The sequence below is a fragment of the Phaethon aethereus genome, assembly GCF_964289735.1.
Source record: "Phaethon aethereus genome assembly, chromosome: 10".
In the NCBI taxonomy this organism is placed as follows: Eukaryota; Metazoa; Chordata; class Aves; order Phaethontiformes; family Phaethontidae; genus Phaethon; species Phaethon aethereus.
Genome location: NC_138586.1, coordinates 23,301,037 through 23,325,944, shown reverse-complemented (window position 1 = coordinate 23,325,944; position 24,908 = coordinate 23,301,037). Strand labels below are relative to the sequence as shown.

The following is a 24,908-nucleotide window of genomic DNA, read 5'->3' as shown; positions in this document are numbered from 1 at the left end:
TGTCGAGCTGCCTGTCATCCTGATGCACCCGAAGCCTGTGGACAGTAAGTAGTGCCTGGGATGCTGCTGAAATGCCGAGGAGGAAGGGGCAGTCCCCGTCCAGAGGGAACTGGTAAAAGCAAACCTGAGGCAGCCACCTCTGTGCAAAGGGCCCTGCTCTGCCCCAGCATCCATGGCTGTGGGAGGGTCAGAGCTGCGCCGGGCTGCGTGGCAGCCACCCACTGTCCGGGACCAGCCATGGGAGAAGCTTGGCTCCCCAGCTGCCACCCATCCCGACATCCCTCTGGAAAAGCACCTGAGCATTAAGAGATGTTTAGTTGAAATGTCCTTTCTGTACTAACTTGCATGTCTGTCTCTTTTCTAATCCTTGCCTCCCTGTGCTTTGCTTATCCATGGACTACAGATAAGCCAAGGTAAAGAGATGTTTCCTTAAACCTTAAACTAAAGTTTTGTCTAACATCCATCAGATCCATCGCAGATGGATGTGATGCCCCATTCCAGCTTGAGGTTACATCCTTGCCCTGCGCTGAGGTCCCTCGGCTGCTGGAAGCACTGCCGGTCGCAGCCCCGTGCCCTCGCATGCTCCCCAGTGCCAGAGTCCTCTTCTCCTCCCACGACATGAGCTTACTCCAGCCACAGCTGGGGGTTGCTCTCCCGCGGGAAGGTGCAGCGTGCCAAACCCATTCCTGGCAGCCATGCCTGGCAGCCCCGGCCGCCAACCAGCCCCGCAGCTGGTCCTTGCTTGCAAAGGCCCAAAAGGCTGTTTTTGTGTCTGGTTACGCACTGCAATGGGACACGAGCGCTGGGATTTGCAGCCTGGAAACGCAGGCTGCAACTGCAAGGCTTTCACAGCAAAGCCTATCAGTTTCCCAGCTCAGTGAGGATATTTAAACTTCCAGAGGAAGAATTCTTTTAGCCTATCCCCACCATTGCTCCTGTAGGTTTTGCCAAGTCCTTTCACATTTGCAGGCTTTTGAATTGGTTTTGCTGACTCTTTTTTTTCCATTTCCTTCCCCCACTTTTCATTTTGCGGCTCTCCCTTGATGTCATCTGCCACTTGCCTTTCGCAAGGAGGTAACTAATCTCTTTGTCTCCACTTTAATTTCTTTTCCTTCCCCTTTTTCCCTTGACAATGCAAAACATTATCTTAAAAAAAAAAAACCGCCAAAAGTTGCAGTTGCTCTCGCCAGCTTCTCTGGTCACACAGGCTGGCAGCCGAGCCAGCGATCTGTCCTGGATTTGCATGCTCGGGTCAGGCTGTGGCTCGTAGAGACCTGACTGGTCCCTGCAGCGAATGGGGTGGCAGGGCTGGGGCGAGCACCAGCAGGATTTGTGCACTGTCCCTAGTAGGAGCAGGGTTTGGGTGTCAGCAGGGGTTTCGCCCTCTCCGCTGCCACACAGCCCGGGCAGCCGGACCACGGGCTCCCCACGGCCGCCTTCCCGGGGCTCACCACGCCCTGCTCTCCCCTTCCAGCGAGGAGGACATCGTCATCGAGGAATTCGCTCGCCATAAACTCAAGGGGGAGAAAGACGACGACGAAGAGAAGGAGGAGGCTGAGAAAGAGGAAAGCTAACCTGCTGCCTGCTCGCACGGACAGCCACCGGTCCCACAGGCCCCGGTTTGGCACATAGATGCCCGTAGCGCGTTTCCTGCCGCACCACACATGGTGCAGACACCTCAGCCCTCTACGCTCGGTGCGATGTATTCCCCTAGGTACACCCTCCTCCCCCGGGCTCCTTGTACCGACTCCAAGCCCTGGTTGCGGCGGTGGGAGCCGCTGCATCACCTCCCACTATCACCGGGCCGGTAAGCCCGACTGCGTGCGGGACGGGGTTCCCAATTCCTTGCCCCCGTGGGTGCCAGCGAGGGGACGGGGACAGGGGACAGGGAGGGTGCGCCGGAGCCCGGCCGAGCACCGCCATCAGCGTGTTTGTCGTTTGCCTGCGTTATGCAATACTCTGTGACACCGTTATAAATAAATAAACCCGCCCCAGTGGCCCGGTGCTGGCTCCGTGTCGTGCTGCCGGGGCACGGGGAACACCCCGGCGCCGTAGGAGAGCCCGGAGCGGGCAGCCGGTGCCTCCGCCCGGCCGGGCGGGCTGCCGCAGGTCTCGGCGGGAGGGCGAGGTGCCGGAAGAGCCGCCGGCGGCCGCTCCCGGCCGAGCTCCCCCGGTACGGGCCTCAGCGGCGGCCGCGACCGCCACCATTCCCGGAAACCGGCGCAGCACCATGGTAACCGCCCGCCCCGGGGGTGGGGCGGAGTGCCGTTGTGTGTGACGTCGTCGGAAGTGACGCGCGGCAGGCGGGGCGGTGGCGGCGGTGCCGGTGTGCGCTCGGCGGTGTCTCCTTCTCCTCAGTCACGGCTCCAGCTCGGCCTCCCCGCGCCGCCATGTCCGCCCCCGGCAGCGGCGGCGAGTTCGGGAACCCCCTGAGGAAGTTCAAGCTCGTCTTTCTGGGCGAGCAGAGCGGTGAGCGGGCGGCGGCGGCGGCCAGGAACTGTTAGGGGCCCGGCGGTGTGTGATGGGGGGGTGAGGAAGCGCTGAAGGCTCCCGGGGGGTGAGGATGGGTGAAGGGCTGGGCGGTGGGGAGGCGTGAGGGTCTTGAGGCGGCGGCGGCGGACGAGGAACCGTTAACGGCCTTTCTCTGCCCGGAGGGAGGCAGTGGCCCGCGGGTGCCCGCCCGAGGGAGGGGCGGCCCCGCCGTGGTCTGGCCTTAGGCCTCGCCAGGCGCGGGCCTGGCGAGCCCGTTGGCAGTGCTTAGGCGGACTGCCTTGCCCGGCGGGCCTGGCTACCTGCCTGCTGGGGCCGGGCCTCCTCCCGGGCCTGGCCCGCAGCCGTGCTGTGGGGAGGAGGGGGGCTCGGCGGGGCCGGGCGGGCGGCTGGGCCTTGCTGGCGTCTGGGAGAAATGCGGAGGCTGTCACGGTGCCGCTCCGCCCCGTGTGTTGTGTCTCTTGCCGTGTCCACACCGAGTGCGTGGCATACGCTGGGGAGAGAAAGTAAATGGCAAAGCAGTGCTGTTTGTGTGGCGTGGCTGTTGCCTCCCTCACGTCTTCGGGGTTTTTTTTTGTTTTACCTGGAAGGTGCCTTCCTTTTGTACTTTTTTTCTCGTAATATATGGATGGGTTGTATCTTTTTCTTGAAACTGTGGTATTCTTTGCTGTGTTACTCTCTTCAGATCTCTTACAACTTACCTCCTCCGCAGTCACAGAACTGTAGGTCTTGTAGGAATTTCCAAAAGTTGTCTAATTCTCCTGCCTTACCGAGGTGGGATGGACTGCTGCTGGCAGACATTGGTCTAACCTGTTTTCAACCCTCTCCAATGTTCACAATTTCACCACCTTTCTAGGCAGTTTATTCCTTTTCCCTCTTCTCTTCTATCCATGTCCTTTGAATTTTTCTTGGCTTCCTCCAGCTTCCTGAGAGAGAATGGGAGATCTTATCTTTGGTTCCCATTTCATGTCAGTTCTGCACTTTGTCTCTTGATAATATTTGGAGACATAAATTTAAAGTTTTTAAGCAAGCCTCTCAAGTTTACTCTGTATCTAAAATCTTGTTATGAAGGAAGGATATAAGCCTTGAATCTTGCTTTTCTATCCAGCCAGAGGCAGCTAAACAGTGTCCAGGCCATCACTGCATCTTGTTTTGATGTTTGTGTCTAGAAGTCCAAGGCTTGGTGATTACATAAGTAGCAAAATATGAATAACAAAGCAGATTTATTGCTTGCTTAAAGCAAACATATAGTTCTTTGTCACATGCATCGCAACATACCTAATTTGAGGATCAGGTTTTCATCAGGATTAATTTTTGACCTACTGAGATTGATTTGGCTTGACATACTTCTGTCATTTTGCGAATGAATTTCTTAGCTGGTTATTTCACAGGGGGATGTAGCTGGGAAATATCCTTAGGTTTGCAACTTCATTCTGATGAGTGGCGCTACCAACATGTCACTCCCAAAGCAGTGGGTTTTTTTTCCCGCTGCTGCTTAAAAGTAATTTTTCTCTTCTTTTGTAGTTGGGAAGACCTCTCTGATCACCAGGTTTATGTATGACAGTTTTGACAATACTTACCAGGTATGTGGTAGTATTTTTTTTTTCTTAACATATATATATATATTTACATATATATATGTAAATCTATTCCATGCTGTTAAAATGTATGCCTGTGAGAACTGTTAGGGGCAAGCACATTTCCCCATGAGATGTCACTTCAATATCATATGTAAGATTGCAGTGTGCCTTGGAATGCAGATGAGACTTCATGATGCTTAAGCCCAAGCATCTAGTATGATGTCAGGAATTACAGTGCGGAAAAAAGCAGCAAGGTTTAGATCCTGCCTGGATATGTGAGAAGCCTTGAGGAAAATGGGGAGAAACATTGGTTTATGGAGAAGACAATGGTCAGGATGCTTGACGATGGATATGGAAGTCTCAGGAAACGGAGAGGAAGAATAAGATATGAACATGCTTTTGATAGGTCTTGGCCTCTAGCATCTGAGTCCAAAGCACATAGATAGATCTGCAAGAATTCATCATTCTCTTGCTCAACTTTTTTTTGTTATTACAATTTTTTTTTTTTTTAACTGAAAGGCTATAGATAGAAACAGGCAGGGGAAATCTTGGCACGAAAAGAGTAGGGTAGGGATGAAGAGGCTGCAGATGAAAAGCTGAAGGTGTGTAAGAGGCCTGAAGTTTTCAGGAAGAGATAGTTGCATCAAAAGCATTTATCAGTATTTCAAAAGAATGACAAATATCTTTAAGGAAGATGAGACTATGGTGTTCTCCCTTAATTCAGGCCAGAAAGAGCTACTGGTTTAGACTGGAGTAATTTTAAGCTGGAAGAGGAAGGAAGATTGTTTTCTGAGGACAAGTTATTCACTGGAACTGGATCCTCTTGTGCTTTCTGTGTTTCCTTTACTGACTTTTGTAAGGTGCTCTTCTGGATATCTGTGCTTATTCTAGTTGGTATAAACCATGTCCTGACTGCAGAAAATAGGACTCCCAGAAATAAGTACTACCTACAGAAACTGACTGTTGTGATCTCTTCTGATGTTAAATGGTTCACGTTCTGGTGGAGACCTTCCAGAACATGTTATGCTGCCTGTGTTTGTTAAGACTGAAGATAATCTGTCTAAAATACTACAGTCTGTTACACTGGTGGCCTGTCTCCTGTTTCGCAGGGTTACGAAGGGTAGGACATCTGCTTGATTTAAGTGCTTGGGAGCACATCTAACTTAATAAATTACTTTAAATGTCTTTGTACCGGAATTGCTGTACAGCAATGGGAACGTGAATGGAAGGAGACTTAGAGAGAGAAGAACTGCCTGGGGAATGAAGCTCCTGAATGTCGCTGGAAAGGAAGCACATTCTGAAATGGAAAGCCCTGAATAAACATTGCCTTTTAGCTTTCAGCACAGTTGCCTGCAATCTATATATGTAATTTGGTCTACCTTTTGATTATTTCTAATAAGATAATTCTTACCAGACTGAATTGCGGTAGGCCAGAATAAGATGCCAGTTCAGATACGATATGTGTTAAGATGCATGAATATCTGAGGCTAAAATCCAGACTTGGAGGTTCTTATGCAGTTGAGAAGCGTTGGAAGAATGATGTGAAATGAAGATGGTGCAGATATCCCGATTGCATTGTTTTTATCAACTCTATTGAAGGCAGATGACTTCAACAGCTTAATTATAAGTTTGTGAGCATTTCTGAGAGTTTGTATAGAAAGATCTGATTTGCAGATGCTGGAGGGCAAGTTGAAGTTACTAATGCTTTTCTTCTTTCCAGGCGACTATTGGAATTGATTTCCTGTCAAAAACAATGTATCTTGAAGATCGCACGGTAAGTGAGGCATCTGTGTGATAGCATGGGAGTCGCAGTTGCTGCGCGTGCTGTCTCGCCTGGCGGTTCCTCCAACGGCTGCTGCAATCCCACAGCAGCCTTCGGAGGGACAGCCTTTGTTGGATCAAATCAGTGACCTGCTCCCCTGTTTCTGTTACTTGTTAATATCTGATACCTCTAGAAAGAAGTCAGAATCTTTCATGCAAAATTGAGGCAAGCTAATGTCCATATCCCAGGGAATGGGCTGTGTCTGTATGTACCTTAGGCATAGTTTCCTCCCAAAATTTGCAGCTCTGCCTCTGGGATTATCAGTGTAAATGGGTGTGAGCAGACCAAGAAGTTCCAAGTCTTGAAGTCATTCACGATTACCAGTGGTGGCATAGTTCCTCCGTGTAGAAAGGCTCCTTTTGTAACACAGTTCTGATGTTCTGTTAATAAAGCAATTTTGGATTTAGCTTGCATGAGATTCCTGTTTGCATAAAGACATCCCTCCCATCCCTCTTCTGGCTTTCAGTCTTTGTCTTTTCATTGGTTCATATTTTGCTGGTACTTGCCTCTTTGCTTGTTTTACTACTGGCTGAGAAGTATGAAACTATTGGGGGGAGGCCGGGGCTTGTGGTGCGATGGAATACCTTGTGTTGCTCTGGGTCTGTGGCTTCTGAAGAAGTCTCAGCCCAGTGTGTGCGGTGAGTTTGAGTGCTTCTCTGCCATCTTACCAGTGATTCACTATTAGAAATGACCTTGATTAACCTTTGTTTGGGCGAAACTACTTGGATAACTTTCTTCAATGGTGCTGGCAGTGGCAGAAGAAGAAAAAGATCATGGGAATTCTACTTGACACCTCTGAAGGCAAGTTGGAATGCCTATGTGCTGTGTTCTGCTATCCAGAAAATAGCATTTTCTTTCCAATGTTGGATATACTGTTAGCTTTCCTGATTATGTAAGTGGTCCACGGAGCTCATAAAGCCTGTTTAAATAACACAGAGGTGTTGAATGTAGATAAGAGGAGGAAGAAATACAAGCACACAAGCTAGGAAAATTCAGACATTGAAATAATTTCTCAGATATGGCTAATGCTGTACTTTGCAATAGGCTTTGACTGCTGTGCTTTAAGTGAAGAATGCTAAGCCTCTAACTGTGGCGTATGCTTTGGCATACTTGATATGTCCTTACATCAAATAATAGTCCTGAAATCATAGCTGTGCCAGCTCAGCTCTGAACATGGCCTGGGTAGTATGTACTAGCCAGCAGAAGGGACAGATATATGTGGAGTTGGGTTCTTCAGAACCATCTCCTGTAGCCTCCCACAGAGGACAACTGTAGGTATGCCATTTCCAGGATGTTGCCAGTCCATTGTCACCTGTGGCACTAAGTGAACTGGGGCCAGGAGAAGCCCCACCCTTAATCCTGACCATTCAGGCTGACATGTTACGGCTACAACCTCATTCTTGAAAGACCGCGTAGTATTTCCTTTTCTGTGTCTCAACATCTTCCCAGCCTTGTTGGATTTGAGCACCAGATAAGCCAGTCTAGAGGGTGTTTGCTGTTCTGGCTTGTACCCCACTACTACGTTTCACCACATCAGGCTTTCCAGTGGGTTAATCAGTGGCTGGGTGGTGTAGTCGTTACGGTTAGGAGTCACCGCATCTAGCCTAGCTGTAGGCTGCAGTCTGCTTCTGTGGCCCTTATATAGCCAGAGTGCTGACATGGCAGGATGCACTGAGGTATGTATGCTTATTCCCCTCGTTAGCAGAAGTGTGAGAAGGTATTTTTTATGGATACCTTGGTTTTACGATTAAATGGAAGAATGTGTTCATATGTGTGAGTTATTAATGGGCTTGTGGAGGGAGGGAGGATTCTCAGACGTGCTAGGCTGAGGTTACTGCAAGAATGTGGTTAGAAGTGTCGCTGGCTCTTTTCACATTTCTGTTCCATTTTAACTTTCCTTTTGTTGCATTATTTTTGCCTTGCAATTTTTTTTTTATTTTTATTTCACTTCAGTTTTGGTTTTGTTTTCCATTTTCCTGCTCTTCCCATTCCCTCTTCCCCTACACTTTTCCATTTCCCAGATCAGGCTGCAGCTGTGGGATACAGCCGGCCAGGAGAGGTTCCGCAGCCTCATTCCCAGCTACATCCGTGACTCTGCTGTGGCTGTCATTGTCTTTGACATTACAAGTAGGTATTGAGCTGGAGTGTCTGCAGGGACCTTGCTTTTATCATGTACTTGTTATGTGTTGGAAGCGGTGGTGTTATCTGAAAGGAGCTAAGACAGGCCATTGGCCCCAGGACTGTAGGTGTTTTGTGGGCTGTGGGGAAGTAGCTGAGCATCTTCCCCCACAACCAACAGTAACTCCATCCCATAATACAAAAACTGGGGAATTGTTTAACCTGCTCAAAGTTCAAACGATGGAAGTGATACACAGAGGATTGGCAGGTAGGTGAATAGGATTTGTGACTTCCCATGGGTTTGTGCTGATGGGAATGAAAGGTGATTGGTAGCCTTTGGAAAGCTTTTTATTTTTTCTGCTTTGGATGTGGTTGGTTTGGTTTTTTGCCTAGTCCTCAGAATGATTTTTTTTTCCTTTCTGAATAACTAGAGAGGTAATACAAGTAACAACTTCAGATGCTCAAGCAAAGGAACACTGTCAGAGTAGGTAAAACAGTTCAACACCCATCTAAATAAAAGCTATGAAGAGAGCTGGTGATTCATATGAGTAATGGCAGAGCTTTTGAAAGAGAATAAATGTAACTACAATAATTTCTAAAGAACAAACAAGCTTAGAGGGAAATTCTCTATAACTCGTCATGCATATTTTAGTTTAAGATAGGACAATATGAATACAATTATTTCATTATAACTCCTTGCTGTTGATTCCACTTGATCTGTCTTTTTTGGTTAAGCTACAGTACCAGCATAAATATCTAGACAGGATTTATACCAATGAGCCAACACCATGTGGACAAAAATCTAAGTAAAGAATGTAATGCAGATGAAAAACCCCTGGCCCACCTTTATTCTGTCAGAAACTTTAGATTATAGTGAGGTTTTACAGACCAGGGGTTTGTTTCACTTTGGTTAGCTGAAGTCCTTAACAAATAACAAACTTCTGTTATGATTTATCTGTCCTGTTGAGGGCAAATAATTACATGGTCTTTCTCCCAGTCCTATAGCTTAAGTAGTTGACTCTGGAAGGATTTCTGGTTTGGTGCAAACTCATGTAAAACTGAAGTGATCTGCTTGGGTTTTGAGGAGTGTTGAGATGTGATGATTTATGCTGGAAGCAGTGAGGTGGCGTGGCAGACTGCATAGGTTGACATCTTTTCTACCCCCTGTTGTGACAGGTATAGGATGCTGTTTATCCAGGCACGTGGAAAAATTTTGCCAGTCCAGGCTGTTCTTAATGGCTTCCAGACATGTCAGAAATAATTAAGTGATAGCTGATCTCATCATACGTTGGTAATGGTCTGATCTTTTGAGATAATTTAATTTTTTTCTTGTTACTGCTCTTTGTTCTAGTCTTACTGACTGAAAGGCTTTCAGTTTTCTTGTGTTATTGAAGGAACATGCTTGTGTACTTCTGAGGGCATGATGATGGTGAACACTAGAGTGATTAGGAAAACACAGTTTCCCTTACCACTCTGAAGAGCTATCTATTTGCATTGTCTTTAGTGGTAACTGTATTTTGGAACCTCAGATAGTCTTCGGTGAGTTAATGCTGGTCATGGTAGTGTAAAACAGACAGTCCTGTAGGACATACTTAAGTACCAGCCAAGATACTCTTAACTAGTAGAGAAGAGCTGTTAGTTAGCATGTGGGGAGCTGAGGAGAAAAAGAGAAATTGCTTAGTTATTGTTAATCAGCTGGGTATCTTGAAATGCAAGTGTCCTGTGGAGAGATCCATGGTAAAGTCCATACTACAGCTGGGCTGGATAATCAGTCTGATCTGCCAGCACTGGTGTAATATTGTCCAGGTGTTTGGAGTTTGTCACCCTGAGTTTCCTGGGGTAGTGAAGAGCCCTGACTTTTGCTTTTGTAATCAAGACTGCCTTCAAAATGAGGCATGAGTTAATTGCTTTGCCTATAAGCCCTAATCTTCTTTAAGCCCCAGGGTATCAGATTTACATAGGCTGATGCAGCTACGATGTTGTTTTGAATCTGCTTGTAGCAAGACACTTTGCAGACATGTGCTCTGTCCAGCCTCTGTTTCTCTTCTAAACAAGCCAATTATTTGCCCTGCTGAAACCGCTTTCTCCCTTGTAGCCAGTCCCCTGCAAGCCGCCTTATTAACCGCTGTTCTGTGCATAACCAGCTGCTCTCCCTCATTGCTGAACAAGTGGCTTTGTTAGTACATCTAACCAATGCATGTAATTAAGCTGGGAACCACGATGTGCCCTCCTGTGAAACTCATGCCTGTTGAGAACGCCAATAGCAATCTTGTTTTCTGGCAGTGTGGCGCTACTGGTACAGCTAGCTGTGTGTGGTAATGACTGGGAAGGAAGTGGTATCGCTCCCAATGTGAAAAGCTTTTGTTTAGGATTCACTGTGGTAGTTGGGCATGTTTTGACCGTTGCTGTGTCAAATAGGCAGGTCCGAGACCTTAGAGCTATCATATGTAATAGGTCAATTTGTGTTTGGGCATAGCTGTGCTTCTGGAGATCAAACTGTACCTCTTGTAGCATTTGTGCTTGTTTCTGACTCTTGTGTTTATCGGAAAGGGAGAACCTGATGCCCTTTGTGTCACATGAAGCCAATGGCGTAAAACATTTCCTTTTCTTTCTGCTGGAAGTTAAGTTATTGATTGCCTTAATCATGCATGAAAATCCCCATTGCCATCTTCTGGATGATTGATGCTGGAGAATGGATGCTGTTTTACTATATGGTGTCTGGGCTGACGGAATAGCATGTCTGTCATGTGGGAATTGCCCAAAAAGCTTTGATCTGAGATGCTGTAGGCTAGGAGTCCTGTGGAAATGCCATGCATAATCCTGTGTAGACCAGGAAGAACAGCTCTGCATTACTTGTTAGCTACCACTATCAGCAGTGAGGTAGTAGCCATACCTAGAGCTCTTTGGGCGTAGCAGAATCTCTAGGGAAGCAAAGGAGGTAATTAAAGCACATTATCTACAATCAGAGTCAGAAAAGACAACTTCTGTGTCATTTGGGTATTTGGGGCAACATTACAACCTCAGCTTCTCAGACTGAGCTGCATACAGTTAATTCTAGAAATGGCCTTTTCTCTAAAGGACAGTTTCCTCCTTTCTTTTCTCTCTTGCTCTCTCTCTCTTTCTCTCTGCTCTCCCTGGCCTGGTACCAGCAGGTTCGGCTGCAGCTTTGGGACACAGCAGGCCAGGAGCGGTTCCGCAGTCTCATTCCCAGCTACATCCGCGACTCCACTATTGCTGTGGTAGTCTATGACATTACAAGTGAGTGATGCTTTGGTGTCTCGTCATTTGAAGTACTACATGTAAGCAGAACTAGTAAGTTCTAGCCAGATGTTCTGCAAAAAGATGGTTAACATTAGAAACTTTTTTTCCCTGCCCTGTTTTTCTGTCTGAGCAGAAAACAGTTTATGGGTCATTTATACGTGGTGTGGGGAGATCTGGAGAAGCACCTGAGTACAGGCATAGCATTCTCCCTCTCCAAAAAGAAGTTTTATCCTCAGCACTCCCATTTGATTCTTCCCTGCAGACTTGAATTCTTTCCAGCAAACCTCCAAGTGGATTGATGACGTTCGGACAGAGAGAGGAAGCGATGTCATCATCATGTTGGTGGGGAACAAAACTGACCTGGCAGACAAGAGGTAATGGAGGGGAGCTGGCGGCCTTGCTGCCCTGACCAGTAAAAGCAAGGAACTGGCCAACTAGTTTGTCCAAAACAACTTGATTTTAAACGAAGCATAAATAGCGTGTTGTGAAATTTGTGTTTCTGGTTTCAGCATATGCAAAGTTATTCCCTTTTGCTATTCTACAAATAGTTTTGGTTAAAACAAACCCACCTAAAAAAATTCCTTTTACTTATATTATCTCTATACCATGTTTCCCAATAGTGTGTTTTGTCTGATTTTTCTTTTCATGCTGAGATAAAGCCAGAAAGATGTCTTGCGAAAGCCTTTTTTTCAATAATCCTATTTACGTGACCCTTTCTGTGTGTGCAACTGTAAGTTCACAGTAAAGTTTCTTCTTGTTACAAAATGTGACAGGAGCTTTTACAGCATCAATGTAAAAGGTTTCCCTCCGAGCATAAGTTTCATGTCATACATAACACAAACTGTGATGTTGTGCATGTGTGAGATGAAACTAGATTAGCAAGAGCAGACTTCCCCAAGAGATGCAGAAACTTAATTAGACCCTGAAAATCACACGGACTTAATGTTTTGGGACATGTCAAAGCATTTTGCTTTTAAAACTCTTAATCCTAAGTGCCACTTCAACCAACATAACCAATGTAATAGCTTCTTAGAAGACCACAGGCTTGTGCTTTTGCATTTCTATTTCAAATTCTTCTGATTGTTGATTTAGCAAAAGCTTTGTTTAATGTTTTCAGAGATTTTAATTCTTTATGAAGACATCAGGAACAGTGTAGATAAGGAAAGATTTTTATTTTAATGGTTATTGTCAGTAGTAGTTGGCAAAGGGAAGATGGAGTAAGCCATGCAGTTCCTTACAGTCCTAATACTTGAAACTGAAACATCTTCACATACACCAGGTAGTCTAAAATGTGTCCTTCATGTGTCATAGGTCATATGGAGTATTGAAATGATGGGGAATTTTTATCTGATGCAAAAGAAAGCATCTCAAAAAGGTGGAACTGGGAAACACCTGGATCTCACAGCGAAACGAGGTTTTATAAAATCAAACCTTTATCCTTTGTCTGTTCACAAGACACTTCTGATCAAAAGATAATTGCTTGAAAAGCGTTACAGGTGGAACATTAATGTTTTCTCAGAAAAATCTTGGACTATTATGTGAACTGCCTGTTTACTCTGTATCTTGGGATGATGGGCCTAATAAGGATCTGACTGTTTCATTGTTGGGTGCTATCACATTTTAAATTCTAGACCTTGCTTTACTCACTCCTGCAGTGTGCATATTGCTTCAGAATGTATTGTAATGTGTTTTTTCCTTTGTGGTTTTGGTATTGTCCAAATGCTCGTATGAGACAATAGACAGCATCCCTGGCTGTACAATATGGTGTCAGGAGATGCTTTTTGCCCTTTGTCCCTGTAGAAGTCACGCTGTTAGTTTTTAGTTTGTCGTGCCTAGCAGGAAAAGCATAGACAATTCTAATACTGGCAAGTGGTTTGAGTCAGTGGAGAAAAGGATGAGGTTAGGCTGTGACCAGGCGCCGCGTGGGTTTTGTACTGACGGTTCTTATATAAATGTGTTCTGTGTCTACCACATAGTGACAGCTATTTGGCTTTTCCCACTTCCAGTGGAGGGGCCATTCTAAGTGTCCTGTACCTTGCACTTTGGAAATTTTTGTACAACTTGGCGCTCAGAGCTTCAGAAATATGGTAAAAATTGTATATAGCTGATTCGGATTCAGAATTCCAGGTGCCAAGACCTCAGATTAGTCTGGTCTCTGAAATCGGCTTACAAAAGCAACTGAGCAAAATCCGAGATGTTCTACTTGAGCCGGCTCTGGATGTTGACCACTTAGTATCTCTTGTGCCCTCCTGGGAGCTAGAAATAACTGCAGCTTCCTAACTGAATAACCTGGCATTTAGATTTGAGGCTTTCTAATTTCTATCAAAATCCAATTTCATGAGGAACTGGGAAACCTGATGGGATAATTTCTGCCTTGGATCATTTCCTGATAGTACATAAGTGAAGTAGGGCGTGTGTGCAGGACAGCTGGCCCAGCACTACCAGAAGAATTAAAAATACCAGAAATTTTTTTGAAACATAGCTACAGTTGAAGTTCACGTAGCACTAGAAATTCTTATTTTAGAAGTTTAATGGAGGTGACGGTAGTCCTAGTCTAGGCTAGATTTTGGAATTAAGACGTACACCCAGGTATCAGTAAAAGAAGCTGCCTTGCCTTTCTTTTAAAAGGAAGTTAGGTTTGCGTTAGGTTGGGCCTTTTAAGGCCTTTTAAAGCTGGACAAAGCCACTATCAGTCTGAGCTAGATCCCATTTTTTGCAATAGAATACAGCGTATTGGAAGCAATTCATCCTATGGTAAAACCCAAGTGATGATGCAAGTTAAGTTATGAGGCCAAAAAGCTAAACTAAAAATAACACTGTTCTTATTTGGTGCAGGCTGTTAAGTTGGGGGTTTTTTTTCCTGTTAATGTTGCTTCCGTTGGTGGCTGGTTTTTTTTCCTGCAGTTTCCTTTTGAATGCTTTTGGAGTATTTTTCTTTTTTTTTTTTTTCCTGCGATTTGTTCTCGTTGCTGTAGAGAGGTTTCTGTAGAGGAGGGTGAGAGAAAAGCCCAAGAACTGAATATGATGTATATTGAAACCAGTGCTAACGCAGGATATAATGTGAAACAGGTATGTACAGGATATTGATCAGAGATGCAATTACTTGCTCACAGGCAGCAGCCTAGCACTTGCTGTTGCACTGTACTTGCTGCTGGAGCCTTTCTGAAATCTTTCTGTAACCTCGTGGAGTTCCCTTTTGTTGACTTTTGGGAGACTATGTGCAGCATATGGGGATCCTTCCTTCCCTTGAGGATGCTGTGAATGAGGCTCAAATGTACTGCACAAACTTCATCCTGTCCTGGTCATCTGTTATTAACAGTCATAAGCCCAGGCATTCCCTGGGTAACTTATCTGAGGTGGTTTCATTCTTAGCTGGAGGACCTGGAGGTTTGAAAGACTCTGAGGTCCTGAGGTCTCCATTGGTGGACTATGCACTCTTGTAAGGGCTGGTGGAGTGGCCCTCCACTGAAGAGCGTCTCAGTCACAGACATCTGACTCTTCTTGTCTATTCTTCCTTTCTGCTTCTGTTTGCATCTTTGTCCAGGCAAATCACTACAGAAGAGGGTGAACAGAGAGCCAAAGAGCTGAATGTGATGTTTATTGAGACCAGTGCAAAGACTGGATACAATGTGAAACAGGTAGATCAATCTTCTGTTCTGAAGACAAGAAATCTGTACTTTACTGTTCTGTGTGTGTATGCTTCTGCTTGGGGTTTATGTTCCATCAGATATTTGTTTGTATTGTTTAATGTCAACTCCTGAAATGCTTCTTGCCCAATGGTCACTGCTGCTACTTTATGTAGTGGAAGCTCCTTTTCTGTCAAGTCAATGATTCCCTGTTAAAGCTAAGCAAACTTACCTTGAAAAAAAGGAAAATCTAAAACCATAATGTGCCGAGGGATAGGAGTGGCACTGCTTTGTGCAGCCAGTCAAACGTAATTTTGTAAATTCTCTTTGCTTTTCTTAACAGTTAATGCACTGTTTTCTAAAATCAGTGTTGACATCAGTTGGGATAATTGCTTATGCTGATGCACTAGAGTAGAAGTTCCTGCTGCTGTTTGCAAGCTGCAGAGGAAAATCTTAGAATAGTTGAGGTTGGAAGGGATACCTGGAGATTGTCTAGTCCAACCCTCATGCTCAGAGCAGGCTGCCCAGAACTGACTCCAGTTGAGTTTTGAAAATCTCAAAGGATAGAAACTCCGTCTCTCCAGGCAACCTGTCACAGTGCTTGACTATCTGTACAGTAGAAAAAAACTTCTAAACTTTTTTTCTTAGGTTTAAACAGAATTTCTTGTATATCAGTTTGCATCTATTGCCTCTTGCCATAAGCTTGTCATCCCACTCTCCACTAGTTCAGGAATGGTTCTGAAGCGTGACAGAACTTGCGGAGTAAGGCAGCTGTAAGGTCCAGGGGTCTGCAGGGAGCTTAAGTTCTGTTTGGTGTCAGCTGGGAAACGTACTTACCAGTTTGCTGCAACCAGCTGCCTAGGAGAGCCTCGCAATGGGATTTAGGAGACTTCGGTTTTGTTTCTTTCTGGCTCTTCTGGATTGAATCCACTTTAGTCCTTGGTTCTAACTCACTGTTGCTTTATTTGCCTAGCGGGTGTTTGCGGTGAGAACTCCTGTAACTAAAAGGATGCTAACTGCAGCACCTTGCTGGTACCTCAGTGGCTTGATTTTCCAAGTAACGCAATTTGGAGGTGTGGATGAGAAGCTTCTGCCCCGCTACTGTGAGAAAAAACATCATTAGCTGATTATTTCTCTAGCTCTTTATGCAGCACTTGTCACCAGACTGCCTAGCAGTGTCTGTATTCTGTTACCTGCTGCATTAATGTCAGTAGGAGGAGCTGTAAGCATTGACTTGAAAAATTATGCAAAACCATTTTCTGTTTTTTTTATGGGAATATGATAGTCCTTTCCAGCTCTAGCACATCCTTAATGGCTTACATGCAGCTCACTTGAGCCAGCTGTTCTGCTCAGAAATGGCTGTTTTGCAGCAGGACTGAACCGAAAGGGTGGGCTGTAAAACCTGTGTTACTCCATAGACTTCTGAAACCTTTGGTCATTGTGACGTTGCTTATCAGAAGTCCTGAGTTGTGCACTGTAACACTGCTGTGTGCAAAAGCAGTTGAGGCTGGAAATGATAGATGATGTGCTTACTGAGTGCAGGAGAGAATTCTTCTGGAAGAACTGTTACTAATTAATTCCATGTTCTGCTCAAGTAGAAACAGGTGAAATAAAACTGTTTTGTAGACATCAAATAACTTTAATAAAACCTGTTAAATTTCTTAGGTAAAATTCTTGTGGCGTTTGTTGATCATTGCTTTGCTTGCTGAAGTACCCACATAACAAGTTTATACAATTTGGACTCTTAAGATCTGCTGTAATGTTTTTTAACATGCGTGTTTTTTCTAACAAGTCTTCAGCTTTACCTGTTGCTACTTTTCAGCTTTTCCGTCGTGTGGCTGCTGCCTTACCTGGGATGGACAGCACACCAGAGAAGAGCAAAGAAGACAGTATCCTTGCTTTCTCATCAGTAACTTTTCCTCTTCTCTTAGAATTTGGCAGTTACCTTTTGTTTGGTTGGGCTTGCTGATTTTTTTGGCACATTGTGGGGACAGGCCTTACTGGGGTTTTGCAGAGATATGGCTGAAACAGCCGGTGTAGCGTGGTGCCTGTGTATTACCTGTGGGTGTAAACTGAGGACCCTGCTTGTGGTCTATTTGTAAACGTACATAACCACTTAGAACAGCAAGCACAAGTTTTGCTTTCTCCTCTTAAGCTTAGGATAAAATGTGCATAGTTTTAAAATACCGTAATACTTTCCTCTTTTTGCACAGGGCTGTCTTGTGCACAGACCTGTCTGATTGGGCTCTATCCTTGAAATGGTCTTGACATACTGAGTCCGCTGGTTTTGCAGTTAATCCTGTTCAGGCAGGATATGCTCTGCTGAAACACCTGCCCTTATCAAGAAGGGACAGCTAACAGCCTTTTCAGGTACTGATCCCTTTCTCTGCTCTCTCCTCCTTGCTTTTCCTTGAACCGGGTGATTTCCTTAACTTGTCTCCCGCAGTGATTGACATCAAACTAGAGAAACCTCCTGAGCAGCCAGTAACGGAGAGCGGGTGCTCCTGCTAACAGGCCTGTTCTGTAGCAGCACATTCCCCAACCGGCCAGTCTCACTGAAGAACATCACTGCTCATTGGCTAGGCAACCCTACTTTGTGGGCTGAAAAACCAATCTACTAAGCGAGCGAACTCCCTGTTTACTGGTGGGGAGCAGCCCCGGCCACCCCTCTTACTGCATGGTATGAGCCCTGAGTGCAGAATGAGTGTCCTGTCTTTTATTTTATTTTTTTATGTTGTTGCACTTTGGCACTGTGGTGCCCTTTACACTCTATCTCTTCCTCTCCTTCTCCCTCTCTTCCCCACCTTGAGCCTGTCTGCTCAGATGTATCTTGTGAATGCAATGGAAAAGCCACCAAGTTAGGGAAGAGAAAAGTAAAGCTTGGGCGCAGGCTTTCCATCTTCCTTACTGCCTTGCATCTTAACTAGTTCCCTGTCCACTCCAGCCCTCTGTCCTGCATCCCCACTTCCTCTGTTGAAAGGCTGCTCCTTTTAAACTAGTCAGTTTGACTTGGCCTTGCCTTTTTGGACAATACAGGTTATTTGTTTCTAGGCTTTTGCTTCCTGCAGGGCACACACAATATTAACTCCTCAGTTTCTCTTTTCTGTGGATGACCTTGGATAACTCTTGCTCACGACTTCTGAGTTTTACTCCTCGTGTTACACACAGCACCAGAAACCCCCAAACTCTGATAGCTTTGGCCTTGTTGCTCCTGTTTGTGTAGCAGAGACACCCCACAAGACTGCTCTCCTCAGTTGGAGTGTCTTTCCCATCCAGAGGACATTGGCGCTCGGCAAGTGTTGCCTGTTGGAGGTGGGGAAGGAAGAGAGTACAGAGGCTTTGCAGGTGAGGCTGGGTGGAGAGAGATCCTCAGGGTTCTTTGTAGAGACCTGGGTCCTGTCTGCCAGCGGTGAAAGACATGCAGCAGGAGAGCTACAGCAGACTGACGGCCAGTGATAGCTGTTCTACTCTCATACCTAGGTTGCTGCTTGATGAAATCGTACATAGCTGCTTCTGCCATTATAGTAGGCTTCTGGGGGATGGGGCTAGTAGTCATTTCACTTTTGGGATAGTTTTAAGTTGCAACATTGCCAAAGCTGAGATGAGCAGTGGCAGGGATTTAGTGTCAGACCTGGGTAGGGGAACAGAGGATTGTATGCTGAAGAAGTGATATTTGGTGTCACTTAACCTTGGAGGTTAGGAAATCTCTTCCCCTGCCCTCTCCCTCTAGTTTATAATTGTGCTAATAGAGCTCTTCAGAGACTTTTACTGGGTGGGGTTTTTTTGTCCATCTGTCCTAACCAGAAGTCAGTAGGTTTGTCTGACACAGAGGAGTACAAAAGAGTCAGATGGTGGCAAGCCATTCACTGTTCTTTTCATCACCTGGCCTATGTTGTGCTGATGGGGGGATGCTAGCGGGCAGGAGAGCAGCTGACTGCAGTGTGACGGGTGGGGACAGCGGGTTCGGTGCTTAGTGACACTCCCCTGGCAGGATGCCTGTTGGTTGCTGACACAGCGTGCGCACTTTGAAGCCTGCGGGTCAGCGCGGGAGGGGAAGGGGCAGCCTTGGACCCGGAGCTGGCAGTCCCCGCGGGAGGAGCACCCGGCTTGCCTAGCGCCAGGGCTGCTCTCCGGCCGCGTGGGCTTACTGGCAGCAAGTCACCTCGCTGCTGGTGTCCGACCTTTTATTCCCCAGAGCCCTGTCCCCTCCAGGTGAGCTATCCTGCAGGAGGAAGCTGGGATGTTGTTTCCCATTTCACTCTGGAGTGTGTGTCTCCCCCCCACCCCCCATCCACAGCCCTAGTGCCGGCGGGAAGCTCAGCCCCCTCCTCTGTACATACCCCTGTTGTGTGGGAATTGCTGATGTTTGTCAGTGTGTCCGTGTCTGCCGTAGAACAGGTTTTGCTGTCCCCTTCTCACAGGCAGGTGTGCACTGCTCTGCTGTTGTGTTGTTCCAAGTCACGGACCTGGGGGGAGGGAGGGGGGGAGACCCTAACTAACTGGGGGGTAACTAGTGAAATAAAATAGTTCACTTCCCGCTGTCTTCTCTATGGATGTGTATAATATTGAGTGTGTGTCTGGCCCTGCTGTCTCCTAGCTGTTAGCCGACTAAGTGTGACTATTAATATGAGTATGGACTGTCTGACCACAGCCGTGTATCACACTAAATAAAGTTATTTCACCAACACCTTTGCTGTCCTGCTGCCGGAGAGGGGCCAGGGTCTGCCTCTGCTTATTTTACTTGTAGGTTTAACATGTCTGTCCTGCATAGGGTATGGTGGATGGACGAGCTTACCGTGTGTAAGCATGGCTTTGGGATTAGAACCAGAAGGGCTTTAAACCATCCTAAACGTCCCTGACGGGACCCCCTCCCCAGGCCCTCACAAGGCCCTTCCTCCTGGCCAAGGAGTTATTCATTGACAAATGAAAGCTGCTCCAATGCTTGTGACTCTTGGACTCTGTTTTGCAAGTTGCTAAAAAAAATGCAATGTTGCTGGACCTGTTGTTTTCCCAACAGGAATTGGTAACTTCCTGTTTGTCCCATCAGTTCTGGAGGATGAAATGGACTGTGGTGGCCAGTGCAAACCCTGTTACTGCTGTGTCAATTAAGATACCCAAGACATGAATGTCTTGGGAAAGAATCCACTCTTTCCGGTTAGTCCACAGCCAGTCTGGGGGTCAGCACTACAGCTGTGAAAGCGCCCGAGTAATTACCTCCAAGTAATGGCAGGGAGGAGGCTGCCCTAGGCAGGGGAGATCTTCCTGGGGCTCCTGCAAGGGACTGCTCTGAAGCAGGATTAGGACTGAACACTCTGGTTGTATTTGCAGTCCCCTGTAGAGATTTCAAGGTGTCTCTGCTCCTTAACAGTTGGGTTGCATGCCAGAAGCCTGATGTGCACATTTGATGGCTGTTTTCCAGCAGGCAGAGAACAGGGCTGGCTTTAGGGCCAGAGACTGCCTGCTGAGCCTCCACCCGGCACATCTGAGTGCAACAGGAAGAAGGGAGGACGGAGCAGTATGAAACATTGCCTTGCTGTAACTTGAGCATCCTCCTTCCCCAAGGAACATGTAAATGCTGGGAAACTGGTGTGAGACTGGAAAGGTGACTGTCCCATGGGACATAAGGCCTGTCTCCATAGAAGAGCTCTTAGCTTACCTTCTCAAGGGTGTTGCAGTGGGACTTCCAGGATGCTTATTTCCCTGGTAGAAAAAGCTCTTTTTTTTTCTCCTTTGTTCTGAGTGACAGTCTCTTTTCTAGTGTATTTTATTCTGCTTCAGCCTGGCTCAAGTGGTTTCTGCCCAGCGACTGAGTGAAGAGCAACCTGGCTGGCAGTGCTGAAGTTGTTGTCAGAGCTGTTGCTCTTGGCTGTCTCAAGCTGCATTAATGCCAACAGACAAAATCCTCCCTTGCAGCTCTTACTCCTGGCAGTGCTGCAACACTGCTCCAGGATAATCAAGGGCTGACTTCCATCACAGTCAGTGGAAAACACCCTTAAAACAGAGCTGCACCTCATGTGGATCCCATGCTTTTCTCCTACAGGCTGCAAGGGCAACTGGAGCCAGCCCTTGTCCCAGCTGTCTGCCCAGTCTTTCTTCAGGGTAGTGCTGAGGGTGGTAACAACCAATCCTCCACGGAGACTTCCAGAGTGGGAATAAGATGAAGTCTTGTTGCTGTACTTGTTTTATTATTTCAGTTATTACAGATAAGCGGAAAACACCGCACAGAAGGCCAGAGCAAGGGCTGTCCCGATGCCATTTACAATGTGATAACTACCACGCATTTGCACCCAGATTTGCCATTAACTAGCATGTTTTCATCTGTGCTCTCCCCACACAGGGCACAGCAGGCTTCCTCCCCTTTCTTTGAGAACAGGGAAGGGGCAAAGTTTACCTCAACGTGGTGGGGAGTTCTGATGGGAGCATGTGATAGGGACAGGCCTGTGCCAAGTGAAGGAAGCAGGTTCAGCAAGTGAAAATCCTTAACCGTGCAAGCACCACACCTGAGGGAACCCAGCCAAGTGCCTGCAGCAGTTCAGAAACATGCTCCAAGCATCTCGGTCCTGTATTATGGGGGTCGTTAAGCAGCAAAGAGGTACAAATATGCCTCAGCAGACTACTGCAGCCAGAGATATGCATCGAGTTTGACTGGATTTCACTCCTGTTCCTTGAGTCCCAAACAAACCCAGTACTGTAGAGCAGAGGTGGGACAGCAGAGAAGGAATTTCATGTCACCAGAGAAGTGAACAGGTTGATCTCTTGGAGGACAAAGGCCATGCTCTGCTCAAGCACACTCGGACCCTCTTGGCCTTACATCCTAACAACAACCAGCAGAGTACTCCTTTAAATTAAGGAAGCACAGACCTTGCCGGAGAAGCTGCCCTCCGGTACCCACTTCCACATCAGCACTATCTGCTTGTTTCAACACCCAGTTCAAGAAGTACAGACTAAAGCCCCCTCCATCTTCCAGCTAAATAAGACTCTGTTGGCATCCCTCCAAGCTGATGCCGGTGCAGCCAACAGGAAAGTTGTACCTCCAGTGACAGCTGAAACTTGATGTGTCATCTCAGTTGTTGAGGAAAAGTAGTGGAGAGTTTTTTGCAGGATGGCCACTCTGGAGACCCAGCAGACGGCTGCCTACTAGTGAACAGTCCTTTCCTTCTGTCTCTGGTAATCTGGAAGGGAAAGAGAAGGCAAGGCTGAAAGGGCAGGAGCGGCAGTCACCGATGACAAGGCGGAATTAGCCAAAATATTAAAGGAAAACATATATTCTGTTTATACCTCGCTAAGTAGAGGCAGTGTTTGCAACCCTCTTGGGTAGCAGCTGGCTTTAAAAATAGCACATTCGCGCCCCAGCCAGTCATTTCAAGTTTTATCAGGGCATTTAGAACAAAAGTTTGTTTGAAGCCCTCCCTTCCCCTGCTCTGTATTTTTCTTCTTTCTTCACTTAAGGGTCAGTTTCCATTTTATGAGGAATCCTTGTTTGGCTTGACTTGACCTCTCCCCACCCCGCCCCTTATATCTATGAACTTTATGGGTGCAGAAGCTGAGAGTTATTACAGTCTTTTCCATCAATCAGAATTTAAACATCCTTAGGGAGGGATAAAAACCACAAGCAGCGTCCACCATCAGCATAGGTCCACTAGCAATTAGACAGAACTAATTCCTTTGTTATTCAAGGATAAGTAGCTGTTTCTACATCTCTCAAGTTAATGTTTCCATTCAACAGTCATCTCAGCTTTTAGCACTGTGTTGCTAAGCCCTGCTCTACAAGTTTTTCTATGTGGGCAGCTGAAGCCAGTCCTTACTATTTTGACTTGGTGGCTGTCCTGATCCCCAAATCAAAGCCCAGTGTTCTTTCTGATCTGCAGGCTGCTAGCCTAACACCGTCTATGACATTAGACTCGTAACTGCTAAGGTCAGGTAGAATCATCAGGGAGGCATGGCAGTCTGCCTCCCAAGGAGAAATGCTGCTAGGTGTCTGGGCTCTAAGCTAGCGGGCACTTACTGTAGGGGAAGTAACGCACGCGCATGGTGATTTCACGGGCTGTCTTCAGGATCTCCACAGCCTGAAAGCAGAGAGAGTTGCTCAGTGACCAGACTGGGCTGGAGGATAGGAAAAAGGAATGCATCGGTTATGTGATTCCAGCAGCTGAGTTAGTGCAGGCTGAGAGACCGGAAGAAGATGGTGTATGCACGGACTCTCCATCCTGTCCCTGCTCCAGCAGCTGGGCTGCAGGAGTGCTCACCTTGCTGTGCTCAATGTCCTGGAAATCCACATCATTCACCGAGAGCACCTGGTCCCCTTCCTGCAGCCCAGCTCTGTGCGCGTCCGAGTCAGGGATCACCTGTGAAGGGAAGAGCAGAGGCAGAAGCAGTGACTCTCTGCAGAGCCGGTACCGCAGCTTCCCTCCCACTCAGCTAAGACAGCCAATACCCCAGAGCTGCCCCATGGTGCCTGCTCACATGGGACTGGGGCACACCAGCAACACCCTGTGGGCTGGGGAGAGATCAGGACATGGTGCAGGACTGTCTGATTGCTGCTTGGTGCGTGGCAAATTACAGCTATGAGTTGGAGATGCATATAAGGCATATGACAGTCTCCCTGCATAGCCAGCTGGCTCAGCAACACCCAAGGGAACGGACAGAACACAGGGAGGGAATAGCAGAGGGACAAACACACCTTAGAGATGAAGATCCCCAGCTGCGAGGCTTTTCCTCCCCGAATGTTGAAGCCCAGCTGTGAGAGAAAGAGCAGTGAAATGCAGCAGTGAAATGCAATCCCTTTGGCCCAGGACCCCTCCCACTGGCAAGATGTTTCTTCCGGAGGGAGCAAAGGTGTTGGCGCTGCAGCAAGCAGCAAGCACCAGTCCCCCTCTGCGAATTCCTGTGACAGTCTCACCTCGAACACCCCCGGGGCCCCTTGCTCCCTGTCCTTTACCGGCTCCACATCGCGACATCCTGCGCCGCCCTGCCTCACCCACAAGGCTTTCTTCTCCCCCTACAGGCACGGTCCGTCCCAGCAGAGCAGCGGCCATGCCTCCCCTTACCCCAGCCGTCCTCCCGAGTCCCTGGACGAGGACGGTACTAGGAACCTGCCCGGCCTCCCTGGCCGCACTCAGCAGGTATCTTGCTAAGAGAATGATCGTAATTATAATAATTATAATAATTATCATTAGCCTGCATCTCGGCCTCTGAAATCTGCTGATTTTTTGGGCCAGGAAAGGCATTGGGAACGACGGGCGTGAATCAAACACGGAAAACACCAGTCCGAGGAGACACCCGCAGCTCCCCACGGCGCCCGTGGGGCTGCGCGGCCACAAGGCACGTGGGGCCGCGGCGGGCGGTTCAGTGGGGTCTCACCTGCGCCCCGGGCGGCTTCTTCAGGACGATGGTGCGGGGCAGGAACTGGGTGAGCTCGTTGTTGTAGTCGGGGTGGTACACCCTCTGCAAAGCAACGCGCCGGCGGCCGTCAGGCGGCGGGACCCGCCGGGCGGGGCCGGGCCGCGGCCCCCGCCGCTCGCCTGCCACCAGCCCGCGCTGCAGCCCCCCCGTCCCCAGCCCTGACCCCTCACCTCGTGCGGCGGCACCCAGGCGGGCGGGCTCTCGTAGGGCGGCAGGAAGACCACCGGGAAGTCGTCGTAAGGTAAGCGGCCCTCCATGCTGCCGCGCCGCCTGACGGGACCGACGCACCGCCCCTCGCCCCGCCCCTCGCCGCGCGCCCTGACGCACAGCCCCATGATTGGCGGTTGCGGCGCGCGGCTCCGGTTTGAATGTTGGCGGTTGCGGCGCCGCCATCGTAACGGGCAGCGCCGGCTCCAGGTGGGTCCCGTTGGGGTAGCGCTGCGGCTCCCCGCTTCCCTCGGGTAGGGCCATTGCCGCGTGTGTGTCCGTATCCCTCCGCCCGGTGGGGCCTGGGCGTCGCGGGGAGCCCCGAGGGCCTGGTCTGCTGCTGGGAGCGGCCCGGCGGGGCTGGGCCGGGAGGCCCGGCATAGGCCTCGGGGTCTCAGGCGG

At 47.9% G+C, this 24,908-nt stretch overlaps 2 protein-coding genes across 3 annotated transcripts; one reads left to right on the top strand and one right to left on the bottom strand.

Moving 5' to 3' along the window:
• Positions 1-2,411: 2,411 nt before the first annotated feature.
• On the top strand, positions 2,412-17,408 carry RAB41 (RAB41, member RAS oncogene family; the record flags this gene model as incomplete). The annotated part of the gene is made up of 8 exons (XM_082004238.1): positions 2,412-2,469; positions 4,015-4,073; positions 5,791-5,844; positions 11,163-11,268; positions 11,534-11,645; positions 14,247-14,340; positions 16,720-16,786; positions 17,344-17,408. Exons 2-8 carry the CDS (start codon positions 4,044-4,046, stop codon positions 17,406-17,408), a joined length of 528 nt encoding a protein of 175 aa, XP_081860364.1. The 5' UTR covers positions 2,412-2,469; positions 4,015-4,043.
• A 4,626-nt stretch (positions 17,409-22,034) lies between these two features.
• Positions 22,035-24,556, bottom strand: PDZD11 (PDZ domain containing 11; the record flags this gene model as incomplete). Of its 2 annotated transcripts, XM_082004006.1 has the most annotated exons (6): positions 22,035-22,069; positions 22,903-22,963; positions 23,144-23,242; positions 23,578-23,634; positions 24,258-24,341; positions 24,470-24,556. In XM_082004006.1, the coding sequence occupies 6 exons, from the start codon at positions 24,554-24,556 to the stop codon at positions 22,035-22,037; spliced, it is 423 nt and encodes a 140-aa protein (XP_081860132.1). The 2 variants fall into 2 exon arrangements, with proteins under 2 accessions (XP_081860132.1, XP_081860133.1); XM_082004007.1 differs by lacking the exon at positions 23,578-23,634.
• Positions 24,557-24,908: the final 352 nt, after the last annotated feature.